The 14,426-nt window shown below is 38.0% G+C and overlaps 1 protein-coding gene and 1 long non-coding RNA gene across 2 annotated transcripts; both read left to right on the top strand.

Moving 5' to 3' along the window:
* Positions 1 to 2,159: 2,159 nt before the first annotated feature.
* Positions 2,160 to 12,041, top strand: LOC308513381. Its single transcript, XR_013995532.1, has 3 exons — positions 2,160 to 2,218; positions 5,973 to 6,045; positions 11,006 to 12,041. It is a non-coding gene; the product is annotated as an uncharacterized lncRNA (long non-coding RNA).
* ATXN7L3B (ataxin 7 like 3B) lies at positions 2,496 to 5,898 on the top strand (the record flags this gene model as incomplete). The annotated part of the gene is made up of 1 exon (XM_081083369.1): positions 2,496 to 5,898. One exon carries the CDS (start codon positions 2,496 to 2,498, stop codon positions 2,787 to 2,789), a length of 294 nt encoding a protein of 97 aa, XP_080939495.1. The 3' UTR covers positions 2,790 to 5,898.
* Positions 12,042 to 14,426: the final 2,385 nt, after the last annotated feature.

Here is a 14,426-nt window from a genome sequence, read left to right as displayed (position 1 = left end):
TTCCATTGGTGTATATGCCTATTCTTGTGCCAGTAACAGGAAGTTTTGAGAACAGTGGCTTTGTAATACAGCTTGATATCTGGTATTGAGATACCTCCTGCTTTGTTCTTCTTTATCAGGTTTGCTGCAGCTATGCGGGGTCTTTTTTTGATTCCAGATGAATTTTTGGAGAGTTCGTTCTAGGCCTGTAAAATATGCCATTGGTATTTTAATGGGGAGTTCATTGAATCTATAGATTGCTTTGGGTAATATAGACATTTTAATGATATTGATTATACCAATCCTTGAACATGGCATGTTCAACTAAAGTTTTTGATGTTATGATAGTGTTCCATTTCTAAGAGTAAATATAATAAAATATTGATGAAAAATCTAAACCTAGTTATGGTCCTGATTATCTGTACTTCAATTAATATGATGATCTGCTCATATACATTTTGAAATAAGTTTTATTGAAGACCCACCTTTATTAAATTGAAGGTTTGAGTTTTAACTCTCACAATACAAGGAGGACTTAAGGGATAGAAAAATAATCTCTTATTCTCTTCTGTCAAAATCAATTATGTGCCCAGCTGGCATGGCTCATTGGTTGAGCATTGACCTCTGAACCAGGAGGTCATGCTGACCAGTTTTCAGTCATGCTGACCGGGTTTCGGGTTCCATCCCAGTGTGGGGTATGCAGGAGGCAGCCAATCAATGATTCTTTCTCATCATTAATGTTTCTATCTCTCTCTCTCCCTCTCCCTTTCTTTCTGAAATCAATAAATGTATATTTTTTTAAAAATCAATTATACAAATGTTCTCATGATAATTTGGCCAGAACAAATATATGGAAGCCAATCACTATGAGGAGCAATTGCCTATTACAATCCCTTTTAATTCCTTGTACCTAAAAGTGCAGTCCATAAACCAGCAGCATCAAAGTACATTAGAAATGCAGAAACCCAAGCCCTACTCCAGACCTACTGAATCATAATAGAATACATTCTTTAAAAGAATAAATTCTAAATTTATTTAAGAGTGTTCTGATGAACATCCATGTTAGAAAAAAATTATTCGTATCTGTCTGTGTCCATGTCTATATCTTCCTTTATTCTGGAGGGAAATTAAAGAATCAGACAGATACAAATACATACATTAAAATGTTATTTTTCTTTCTGTGATTAAAGTTATTTTTTAAAAAATAATTTAAAGGTATAAGAGGATGTTCTATTTCACAGTGGTGGTGGTGAGGGCCAAAAAGCACAGCTCAAAATAAGAGAAAACCTGAGGTTTTCTTATAATATATTCAAGTCCCAACTAATATGATTAAAATAGCTGCCGATTACTGAATGCTGCCTTATATGTAAGGAACTGTCATAAAAGATTTTTTTGAATGTCATTTAATCTTAACCATAATATAGGGACTAGCTTTATTTAGATGAGGAAACAAGAACTGTTAAGTGTTGGATATTGAATTTAAACCCAGTAGAGTGACTCTAGTTCTAACAATTCATAATGCACAATTTTAGGAAACTTCTTTTATCTCACAGTATACTTAACATATTTCAGGTTTCCTCTCTTCATTAGAGAATATACATACAATTTTCTCTTTGAATTACTTTAGAGATATATTTGATGATCTATTTATAATCACATTGACTTAATGGTCTTAAAATAAGATAAATGCCTTAGGTTCCTGTGATCAATATATATTAATTATGTCTTTAGTGCCTTGTTTTTCATTAAAAAAGATATAAACTATACTGTAATTTGTTTCCTTGCACCATCTAGTGGATTTAAATGACAACTGTGCAGTACCATACATGATTAGAAGCTAATTTAACCAGTTAAATTTTCAAACTTAATGGAGAACTGCTCCTAAAACTATTTCGGATCACACCACAAATATACACATAATTATTTTATTTCATTTTTCATAAGGAAATCCACTAAGCATGGGTGCTGAGTTATTAGCGACTGTTTAAATCCACAGCTAAATAACAAAAACAGCCACCCTGTAACCTTTTTACGATTAGACTTAATATTTGCATGTCAGTCTGTCCCACCCTCTTCCTAAACGCCAAGGCTTCCAAGGCAGCTGCGCAGACGCACCGCGAGTCTGGCCGGGGCCGGTGCGCAGGCGCACTTAGAGCGGAAGCTGGGAGGCGGGGCTAGACGCGGAGCCCGGAGCGGAAGAGGCCCAGGCGGCTGGGTGAAGCGCGGAGACGGTTTGGCGGTGAGTCTGGGGTCGGCTGGAGCTCAAAGCCCCAGACCGCGGGGGACGCCCAGAGGCACGAAAGACTTGGGGTTCCGGGGCGGTGGCCGCCGACCGCGGGCTCGCCGGCTGCTGGTTCCCTGCCTGCGGCCGCGGACACCCCGCCTCGCCGCCTGCAGATCGGCCCCGAGAGGCCTCTAGGCCTAGGCGCGGCCCGCGGAGCCCGACGCGCTGCCGCCGCCCGAGCTGCTGTGAGTACCGCTACGAGCGCCCCCTCCACGGTCGTTAACAGGTTAAAATGGAGGAGATTTCGTTGGCCAACCTGGATACTAACAAGCTGGAGGCCATCGCTCAGGAGATATACGTAGACCTGATAGAGGATTCTTGTTTGGGCTTCTGCTTTGAGGTGCACCGGGCGGTCAAGTGCGGCTACTTCTACCTGGAGTTCGCGGACACGGGGAGCGTGAAGGATTTTGGCCTTCAGCCCGTGGAGGATAAAGGAGCGTGCCGCCTCCCGCGCTGCTCCCTTCCCGGGGAGCCTGGGAACGGGCCCGAACCGCAGCTGCAGCGCTCGCCTCCGGAATTCCAGTAGCTGCGATGTGAGAGCGCCCGAGTGTGACCAGGACAGTAACATAGACCGGTCCTGTGGTCTGGAGGAGTTAGGTAGCTAAGTAGGGGGGGAAAGAAAATAATAATCAGACAAAAGCCCCAATTCCCATTGAAGATTCTAGCCTTTAAAACCCCAAAGTGGAGAATTTAAAAATTCGGATTCTTTTCCAAGTATATGGACCTGGGATCAGTTTTTGAAACCCTGGGCAGGGGGAGCTGTGCATCTCGCACCGTGCGGTGCGAGGCTCATCTCCAAACGCACCCGGAAGTGCACAGGCTTCCTGGACTGCCCCCCGGCGCACAGGTGAGCCGCTGTGTGCCCAGCATACAAGATCCTTTGGTTCCTCGTCCTCCCGGTTTGCCCGCTGTCCAGGGCGTCTTCAGTAACGGACACTTTGGGCATAACTGATGGCCAGGCCTTTCTCGTTGGGCCTCAGTGGACTGCTCCTCTGATCTCTGAGCCTCTGTTTTGGGTTTCTTCAAGACAAAATGAAAGTCAAGTATGCGACCTGGATATGAACAATTCCAATTTGGGGAAACCGAGAAAAAGAATTTCCAGCTGAATCTGGTAGGGGACACTCTGTGGTCTTCGGCTCCAACAAGAAGAAAAGGTCAAGTCGCCAATTTCCCGAAGGTCCAGCATTCACAGTGACTTCAGCGGACTTGGGGACAAGGGCTCGCCTTTTGTGGAAGAGAGCCCTCTGTGCGGCATCCCGTGTGGTGGCGTAGGCTTAGCAGATGACTACTTGGTTATCCAGGCAGGTGGAGGACTTGGTTACGACGGTCCCTTGGGGAGGTAGCAGGGGCCTCTGCAACTATGCACGATCTCTCAAAACAGCAAGATTCATATCTGGAGATACTGTTCTGTGGACAACAGTTTGGTGGGGCGGTCATTTTCTTACTTTCGAGTTATGGTTACATAGCCAGTCCATGGGTCTGACTTGGTCACTGTGCTAGGTCACTACCTGCCTTCTACCCGAGGGGCAGGCCCAAACTATAGAGGAGCATCATGGCTGCGCAGGAGGCTGTGCTTTGAAAGCTGAGCCCAGAGTGGACCTCTTCCAGCAGCCCTCCATAATGTGAATGGGTTAGTGATCGGAGCCAAGGAGCAGGACTGGGTTTTCTTCCACCTGCCTGTGCAGTATCGGATCGAATGCCCCTGTTCCTTGGGGTGTGCAGTTACAGAGCTCTGCTGTGGTGCCTCTAGACTGTCACCACCTTCTCTGCCCCTGACAAAGGGCAGCCCTTTTCAATTGGTCTTCTTTGGACCTTGAATACAGGAGCTGTTTTTTTTGTTGTTGAAAGTCAGGGAAGGGCCCCCAGAAATTCCTTGGCTAAAGGGAAAGGGGAAGATGGAAATTGTGAGCCACATATCAAAACTACCCTCCACTTTATTCCCTGATTGAGGGTTGTGAAGTGTAGAGGGGAGGGAGCCCCAAGGTGAGCAGGTGCTGCTTTATTTGAAATGTTTTCTTACCTCATTCTGTGCCCCAGTAAGGGGCCCAGCCTCATCTGTCCGGCTTGGCCCCATCTTCCTCCTTTTCCCTGCTCCACTGCCTATCTGGTGCAGCTCATGATTCCAGGTGCTGCCTGCCACCTTGATTTTACAATGACCAGTTTCAATTCATTCCTTGATGCTCCTGCTTCTGAAGCCTAACCAGTTTCGTTTTCCTTGGCTTCTTTTAAGTTTTTCCCCTTGTTTTTGTGGGAGACTCAGAAGAATCTATGGCTCCCTCTGTTGGGATTAGGGTGGGGAAAAAAAAACGTAATTGTTTGTATATGAAAGGCAATGTGATCCCCAAGTCTTTCTCCTCTAGGACTGCCTTGCTAATATGCCTTCCTGTTGTGTCTTATTTCATGAGGAGTTATAGCTTCCCACTTCCACTTGGATAAGCAGAAGAACAGTAAAGGCTAGAGACAAACACATGGATGGAGTGGGTCCTGATCCATTTTCTCTAACCCTGGCTATGCATGTATCCTTTCTTATTCTAGAAGGAATTATTTGGACGGTGTGGACTGATTTGGGTTACATGCTCTAGAAGATTTAGGAAACAATAGTAATAGGGGCTCAAGATTGTGGATTAATGCATTCTCCCCCTAGAGTTGTCCTGGTCAGGGTAGGGACCTAGTTACAGATTGGTCTTTAATCCAAGAATTATGATTACTTTTTAAAAAGTCAAACTTTGGCAAGAGCTAAAATAATTTTGGGTAATCTGCCCTTGACTTTTTATAGACATCTTCTAAGGAGATATAGAAGTAAAAGAGGGTTTAAGTGAGACTCTGGCCTACTTCCAGATAATGTCTGGGAAACAGGCTGACGGTAATGCCATTGTCCACTCTTCCATCAGAGAGGGAGCTCAGATGGTGACATTACCATTTTCTTATTGGCCTTTTCTTCTGGTTAGAGGATGAAGTGGGAAGTTCGTATTATCTCTCACTTGGTATTGTTTTTTGCTCCACTATCAGGGCAGTCGCCCCCGGCCCTGGATGGGTATGCAGTGAGCTAAAACAAACTTAACTCCTTTCATTTTGGTGGAGGTAATGCGCCCTACCATATAGTTGACAGTGATTAGGAACGCTCCCTTTCCTTACCTATCTTCCCTCTAACAGCAAAATTCTTATCCTTTCCTCTTCAATTAAATGTATTGATCACCCTGTAATTCTATTATGTGTCTGTGTGTGTGTGTGTGTGTGTGTGTGTGTGTGTGTGTGTGTATGGGGGGGAAGGGGTTCTTTACAAAAGTTCTGTGGTTTGTGGCTTATTCTTCCATACATTATTTCCTATCACTGCATGCCCAGGGGCCATTACCTGGCATTATCGCATGCTGGGATCATTGGGGAAGTGTAGTGAAATTCACCTCTGTCCTTTGTTTTGGAGATTCTTATTTTTGCAAAGTAGTTTATCCTACATAGATTGCTGTGTATTCCCCTTGCCCCTATGGCTGCTGGTGTAAATAAATTGCATCTCCCCATTGGTAAATAGTATAATAAAATTTTAAAAAATGACTTTATTTGGCTTTTGTATGTTAATCCTTTACAACTACATGTTTTTCAGGTATTGATAGTAAAATAAATGTTTAATTGCTGTTGAACCTTAATCACTTTTTCCTGATTGGGAGTTTTATCAGAATAGATAGAGGAACACTAACTTTGTTTTTCCATCTAGTTCCGCAAATTTACTTTCTGCAACATCCTGTGAAAGAAACAAACTTTATAGAATCTGCCCTTTTTTATATGAGGTAAGAGCGTGGTAAAAGAAATATAGTCCAACCTATCACCAAAAGTCCAGTGTGAAAGATGGTTCAATTTAAATGAAACTCAAGGTATCTTAAATATATACATTTCACCACCACTTCAAGCTAATGTCCTGCTCTAAAAAGGCAAGTGCTTCATAGGAAAACATGAGTTTACCTTTGTAAAGGTAACTTTTTCCAAATACTTTATATTTTACCCCAACTTTTTATGTTTTTCACTTTGTTTTTAGAATAATTTTGAATTTTATATTCCATTTCCTAATCCAGAGTTGGAGTACTTCCACACAGGTTGTGCATATTAATTCTTAGTACTGATAAAAATCACTTGGTTGCTAAATGTTGTAGTTCATTAAAGAAACAGTCCAAAATTGGAAATAACGTTAGATAAGTAAAAGTTATTACAGAAATTTAGAGGGAAATTGTCTCAAAATAGGGAGTCTTCTGGACATATAACATGGTTTTGAGTCACAACATTCAAATGCAGCCACAGCAAATACTTTTGGATCTTATTTTGTATGTTTAGATCGGAATTAATATATTTAATACTAACCTAGTTAGCTTTTTGAAATGAGATATTTACAAGACCTCAGTGCCTTACTAAATTCACAGTAAGACATCTAAAATTATTCCTTTTCATGTTTTATATACCTTTTAATTTCCTATGTTTCACTCCCTACTACTGCTTTTTAGCAATAGCACATAGCATGAGATCAGGAACCTAATAAATGGTTACTTAATGTTAACAAGATAAAGATAGAAAATTACTTATTCTCAAGAGTTCAGGAAGAGCTTTATTTGCACACAGTAATAAGCTAGTAATGTTGCCTTCCATTAGGACCTATCTGAGGTACTTTAAAGTGTTTATTTTTTAAAGTGTTTTATGAAATGAAGAGGATATATTAATGTGTTAAAATCCAGCATTTATAATTTATTAAACTTCGTTCACACTGGTCTTTAAAATAATTGCCATGGTTAGTGAATTGCTGCTTCTCATATCATTTAGAGATAGCATCAGACTGGAAGTTTTGCACTACTGTAGGAGGCCCAAGCTCTGATTCTCAGTCATGTCCCAAAAGATGCTCATAATGCTTTGGAGGAAAACATTTGTTACAAGTGATACACTTATTTAAAAAGATACTGCAGATAAACCTGTAAATCTGTGGATTTTTCTTTTTCATTTTTAAAACATTTTCAAAACATTTTCAATCATATATTGCTTGAGCCTCATTGAGTATGTAAAGAAAATATTAAATTCATTTTAGAGATGAGAAAATATGTCCAGCAACAAACAAAGATAGAGAAACACTAGAAGCAAAAGCAGAATGCTGGTGCTAGCCTGTGCTCTTTGTTGAAGCAATAGGAAATTGCATCTAGTAAATGAAAGGACTAATTTTTAAAAAGACAAGCTATGGCTAAAGTAGATTGAAAACTTTAAGGCAGTGAGTTTGAAAACATTGAAAAAAATCAAAAATAAAAAGTATAACTCACCAAAAGTGACAGAAGGAATTTGTACTTTTCAATTAACTTAATACATCTACAACTTAAAAGCCAACTCATCTCATCTCTACCCCAATACACACACAAAAATACTAGACACTTAGAATTTTACAGATAGTGCAGCAGTAAAAAAAACAAACACAAGCCTACATGTATTAGGAAGATAGATTTTTTTAAAAAATTGAAGATGCTATCAAACCAGATCCCTTAAAAATGTCAAAAACATCAACAAGCCAAATTCATCCCAGGAAAGTAAGATTTTGACTCAAAGTCACATCATGATTAGGGTAAAACTGAAAATCTTGATAGGTACAGAAAAATACTCTGTAAAATTGAATGTCAGTTGTTGATTTAGAAAGTAGTTATTAATATAGAAACTAGGGCTAAATAACTCCCATACATTGAATACTACATACAGTTGCAATGCTTAATAGTAAATACCTGGAGACATTCCCTTTAAATCAGGAATGGAAGAAACAAAATTCTCATATTCTCAGATTGAATAATTAATTGGATAATTTTCTAGAATCTGAACAGACTGATAGAATGCAGTAAAGTTGCTGGATATAAGATTAATATCCATAATCAGTAATAAGAATTTTAAAATATTTTTAATGTAAATCTACAAAAATTATAGTGATTCTATGAGTTATAATAAGAGAGGAGTAAGATTGATGGAGAAAATTATAAAAATTTTTTCTGGTATATTAGAGAAAACCCAAATAAATGGAGAGTGATAGGATATTCATGGATCGAAAGCTCAAAATTACCCAACTATATGAATTGGAAGTATCTTAATAAAAATCCAAATACTAGTAGACATTTTTATGAAACTTAACAGGCTAATTTTAAGATTTATATAAAAACCAAGGTGCAAGAATAAAGATCTTTTAAACAAATGTATCATACATAGTATGATTTTGGTGTAGGAACAGTGGAATAGAATAGAGTTCAGAATTAGCTGGAAAAACCTAATTCTATATAACTAAATTGGTATTATAGTCAGTGGATTATAGACTTATATATTCTGAAATAGATTATCCATAAATAAATAATATAACTACTCTAGACACAAAAATCCTCATGTGCATATAAGACATTGTGAAAAAGTAAGACACCAAACCTTTATAAGAAAGTAGGATATGTTTATAATTATAGGGAAGAGAAAATGTCTTAAGTAAATAGAAGCAAAAAAAAATAAAAGATTGATACAGTGGACTAAAATAAAACTAAAACTTTTTGTGCTTTGTCATACTAGAAATACAAAACAAATCCCTATGACATACTTGTGAGTAGAAGTGTTGCAGTTCTTATAATGGATACAAGATTATTAACAAAATAACTATACAGTTGACAAATGGACCAAGTAAAAGAATTGCTCATTTATAGAAGAAATCCAAATGGCATAAAATGATGTGAAAAGTTAACAGGTTCAGAGGAATGTAAACAAAGCAAATGAAATACCAATTAATATCTCATTATGGTTAAAATTAAAAAAGGTGATGATACCAAATCTGACCATTATATGGAGCAACTAAAACTTGTACATTGCTTGTAGACTGTAAATTGATAAAAATATTTTAGAAAGCAATTTGGGAATATCTATTAAAGTTGGTAATTATAACCGATCCCCTAATATTTCCACTTGTAGCATTATTTGTAATAAGAAAAATTTGAAAACAATATAAAATATACAAATAGTTACTATACAGAATTGGAAATAACTAGAACTGCACAAATAAAATATTTAGTAAAAGATTAATTTGCTGCCTTTCACTTGAAGTTTAACAATATGCAAACCAATGCTATATTTTTTTAAGGAATATGTGCATATGTAATAAAAAAAAAATTCTGTACACCAAAATCATTGAACTAGACCTCTACTTCTAGAAATTGGAAAAAGATGATGCAAAACATCTAGATATTGAATAAATTGCAACAAAGATTCTATTAAGTGTCTTGCGATCCTTCTAAGAAAGTAAGGAAATAGCCAGCTCTTCCTTCTAAATTCACACAATGAGCACCAGAGATGCAGTTGAAACAGAAAATGGGACTGCACCGTGAAACACAGATACCAAAAATTTCCAAGTGGGAGTGGAAGATTAAGCCTGGATCAAAAATTAACACCCTTACACTATTTATAAATACAAGATACCTGAAGTAATATACATCCTTAGTGAAAGACTGGGTAGAGTAAAAAGAGAGAGACACGAACAGACCATTGAACCTCAGAGGGAAGGCGAGGGGGGGGGTGTGGATGGGAAGAGATCAACCAATGAACTTGTATGCATATATGCAAAACCCATGGACACAGACAAAGGGGTGGTGAGGGCCTGGAGGAGTGGGGACTAGAGTGGGGTGGGAGAGGTTAATGGGGGGGAAAGGAGGACTTATGTGATACTTTAAACAGTAAAGATTTAAAAAATAATAAAAAGTGAGGGAGAGACAGACAGAAAGACAAATACCTGGCTGCAGAGAGAACAAAAAAGAAAGCCTGCCATGGCCAGATGTGAAATAATACCATCATCATCATTTCTTTTGGGAACTTGTACTCATTCCCTTGCTTTCACATAGTTACTCTATCCTGCTAATCAGACAAACCTCTACCTAAAAGTTATATAATGTGTCCAAGATCATATTTTATTCTTTAGCTATCTGACAGAATTTGGGTCCCTTGGCATTTCAGAAAATATAAGCTTGCAATAAAAGAAACATCTATTGCTTTAAAGATTTCACTCACACATATTCTGCTTCTAATAATCCTACTTATAAGAAAAGAGTGGCCGAAACCGGTTTGGCTCAGTGGATGGAGCGTCGGCCTGCGGACTGAGAGGTCCCGGGTTCGATTCCGGTCAAGGGCATGTACCTGGGTTGCGGGCACATCCCCAGTGGGGGATGTGCAGGAGGCAGCTGATCGATGTTTCTCTCTCATCGATGTTTCTGGCTCTCTATCTCTCTCCTTTCCTCTCTGTAAAAAATCAATAAAATATATTTAAAAAAAAAAAAAAAAAAAAAAAAAAAAGAAAAGAGTGCTAGTTCTGTAGATTATTATTCCTGCTGACTCTACAGAATTAATACTCATAACTAGAATTATTAGTTGCAAATTATAATGTCTATAAATTAAATCTTTAAGTTAATAAATGGAATTTTAAATGAACAAGATACAGGAGAGAATGATGATGGAGTTATGAAAATGAAAGTAATAGAGCTGAAAATAAAACAATGTATGCCTATAAAATTAAAAACTCAATGTACAAGTTTAATTAAAAGTTAAAACTTCCAGTTTAATTAAAATGGAAAAATGAAAACCAGCATTAAGCACAATCTATTGGTTAATGATTTTGCTTAGTTGTTCAGACAGCAGTGTGTGTATTTGTGTTGCCTCCTTGCCTCCTATTAGTAAACCCAGGTTCTTCTTCTTTTTCTTTCTTTCTTTTTTTTTTTTTAGTAGATAATTGCAAAGTAAACGTGCAACAAAGAAAAAGAAGTAATAACACTGAAAGTCAATTGGATGTGATTAGAAGATGGCTGACTGTGGGAATGGTGACACTGCCAACATTCTAGAGACCCAAGATATGCAGCCAGAGAACTTAATGAAAGTGAAATCAACACAAAGGAGGAATCTGGTTGTGACAAAAAGGATAAAGATGTGTCAGAGGCTGTGAAGGTTCCAGTAAACTTGCCATTAAAGGATGTGTCAGAGATATTTCAAAATACTGAAAGTGCAAACTGTCCAGTAGGCAGAATTCTAAAGATAGTCTGGAGATTCTTGTCCCCTGGCTATTCCATCAAATAGTATTCTAAATACTGCTATGACGCTATTTCACAGATGTAATTAAAGTCCCTAGTAGGTTGATTGGAGGATATGGAGATTTGGGGCTGGACTTGACCCAGTTTAAAACTTTGAAAACAGTGTTCTCCATCTGGAAGTGAAAAGGCAGAGAGATTTGTAGGGTGTTCTAATTTTAGCTTGCAGGGTCAATTTTACAATCCATATAACTGTCAAAGGAAGCACTACCCTACCTGCATAGCTATTGTTTCTTTTCTTTTTAAAAAAATATTTTTATTGATTTCAGAGAGAAAAGGAGAGGGAGTTAGAGAGAGAAACATCAATGATGAGAGAGAATCACTGATTGGATGCCGCCTGCATGCTCCACACTGGGGATTGAGCCCACAACCCAGGCATGTGCCCTGACCGGGAATCGAACAGTGACCTCCAGGTTCATAGGTCAACGCTCAACCACTGAGTACACCAGCTGGGATGTTTCTTTTCTTAAAAATGTTAACGCTGCATCTTTTTAAAAAATTATATTCCAAATTTAAAAAAATTATCAGTCAAGAAATCACACATTGACCTTCCATAGATAATTTGGGAGATTTAGCCTACAACACAAACAAATATTGGTCTCCCAGATAGCTCTTTGGGGAAGCTTATAAAACTGACAGTACAAAAGTAAGGAAAGAATTTGGTAGCAAAAGCAGAGAAAAAAGAATATAGGCTAAATGAAACAGAATATTTAACCAAGAACCAAGGGGAGAAGAAGGTACTTCCTGCATTAATGAATAACCTCGAATACATGAGGAAGAACACAAAAGTATAAGGGAAGTTCATAGGCATTGTACTCAGATATTTGTCCTTAATCTTCACTCTAACTTAATAGAATAAATTTGGGAAGTTAACATTCTTTAAGAACTCTTACTTTCTGTTTATGTTATAGATATAGCGATAATACTACACAGTTCTGAAACTAAATACGTAAGAAGACTAACCTAGTTAGGGTAATGGGTGGTGAGTGGAGTAAAGTAATGCTTTCCTTAGAAGGTGATATGTGAACTGAGAACCTGAAGTTAAATTAGTTACCTGGGATAAACTTGTCAGAGTGGGGGTTGGGTTGTAAGAGGAGGATGAAGATGGGAAAGGCCTCTCAGGGAGCTGATGTGTTAGCTGATGTGTTCCATTCACATGGAAAGTTTAAAGCTCTGGGAAAATTACCATTTTGTGCCTCTATAGATAGAAAAATGTCACTTATAGATAGAAAAGGGAAGCCACATATCCCTTCCATCTATCAGGAAATTTCTGGATGCTATTGAAAGGAAAAGTCATTCGATGGTGATCTTTATTACTGGCATAACCCTTTTACTTGGGTTTTATCAGGTTAATAGATAAATAGTAATTAGGAATATAATTCCACAGAGCTCTAAGAAAACAAACTCATTAACATAATAATATCTTACACCTGGGAGGTTAACCTTACATCTATAAGATAAAAGTGGTGTTTTCAATACACAGGGACCTCTCCACATTTAATGTGCTTTTATATCCTAAGCTTACTCTTCTCCCACTGGACTCTCCTTTGTCTCCCAGCTCTTTCTGTTTCCCAAAATATGCACTTGTGCACATGCACACAGAGGAGTTACTACTTTAAATCAAGTCCCAGTTCAGAGTAAGGTTAGCTAATCTGCTTTTGCTCTTGCAGTTGTATGAATTATATTTCAAGGCCTTCCTTACAGACCAGCCACTTTTCACAGTTCAAGGTAGATTAGTGTTGGCCTCTTAAGTACTTGCCTTATAGCTAAAATTTTAAAAGTAAAAGTGCTCATCAGATGATGTATATAGAATTGAACACCTGAAGCCTAATTTTATTAATCAACGTCATCCCAATAAATTCAATAAAAGTTAATTAATTTTTAAAAGATATAGATGGCAGTACCTGAAAAGTTGTCTTTACCATCCTGAATATTTTTGTGGTATAAGTGATGAATTTGGTTTTAACCTAATGTACAGACAGGGTGTTTATACAGGGTTATAAAACCACATGGTCTTTACCTATGATTATCAACTAATATGCATGCCTGCTGATAAGAGTGTATATGTGGGGGTAGGGAAATGCCAAATGAGCTTAAATTAGTTTAATGAAGTACATTTTGGAGTTGAGGAGGGCGGAGCTAAAGAAAAATAAATAAAAGTGCTCATGTTATTTCTGCTTTCTTAGTATAGAATTCAACAATGATCCAACAAGTGACTTCGACTTTGTCTAATAGGTTGGAAAAAACATTAATCTCAGTCCTGATTATACAGTAAACTCTTCATTGATAATAAGCTCGAATTAAATAATTTCATAGATCAATTCCACCTGTAGCATTCTATAATTTTATGAGCTAAGACAGTGGTCGGCAAACCAAGGCTCACGAGCCACATGCGGCTCTTTGGCCCCTTGAGTGACTCTTCCACAAAATACCACGTGCGGGCGTGCACATACAGGGAATGTTGTGCAGTGAAAGAAGATGTAGTGTCAGGATTGAGAAAAGTATGTTGAGATGGTTTGGACATATAGAGAGGATGAACAAAAGGAGATAGACGAAACAAGTATATAAGACGAGTGTGGATGGGAGATTTGGAAGGGGTTGACCTCAGCTAACGTACCGCAATCAGATTGAGGACATTTTTAGCAAAGGCCAGCTTAGGAGTACCCTAATTAAGTTAATAACAATGTACCTACATATATAGTTTAAGTTTAAAAAATTTGGCTCTCAAAAGAAATTTCAATCGTTGTACTGTTGATATTTGGCTCTGTTGACTGATGAGTTTGCCGACCACTGAGGTAAAATGTTGGAAAATAACCACCCAAATCATTTTATTCCCAAGACAACTTTTCTCATCTAAATGCAAAGAAATTGGCAACATTAGATTATGGGTTCTTTCACATCAGTCTATGATTTTCTGTTTTGTAAATTGTTCCATGGCTGTGTCCTAGCCCTCCATCCCTTCTTTGGTTAGAAATGTCTCATTCTAAGCCACACACTCTGTTTCAGATGTACTAGTACATATCTAAGACCATACTTAGGTGTCTCCAACTAAACGTCCCATA

The sequence above is a fragment of the Myotis nattereri genome (genome assembly GCF_964212035.1).
Source record: "Myotis nattereri genome assembly, chromosome: 2".
Lineage (NCBI taxonomy): Eukaryota > Metazoa > Chordata > Mammalia > Chiroptera > Vespertilionidae > Myotis > Myotis nattereri.
The sequence above is the reverse complement of the archived record's forward strand: the minus strand, read 5'-3'. Positions and strand labels throughout refer to the sequence as shown.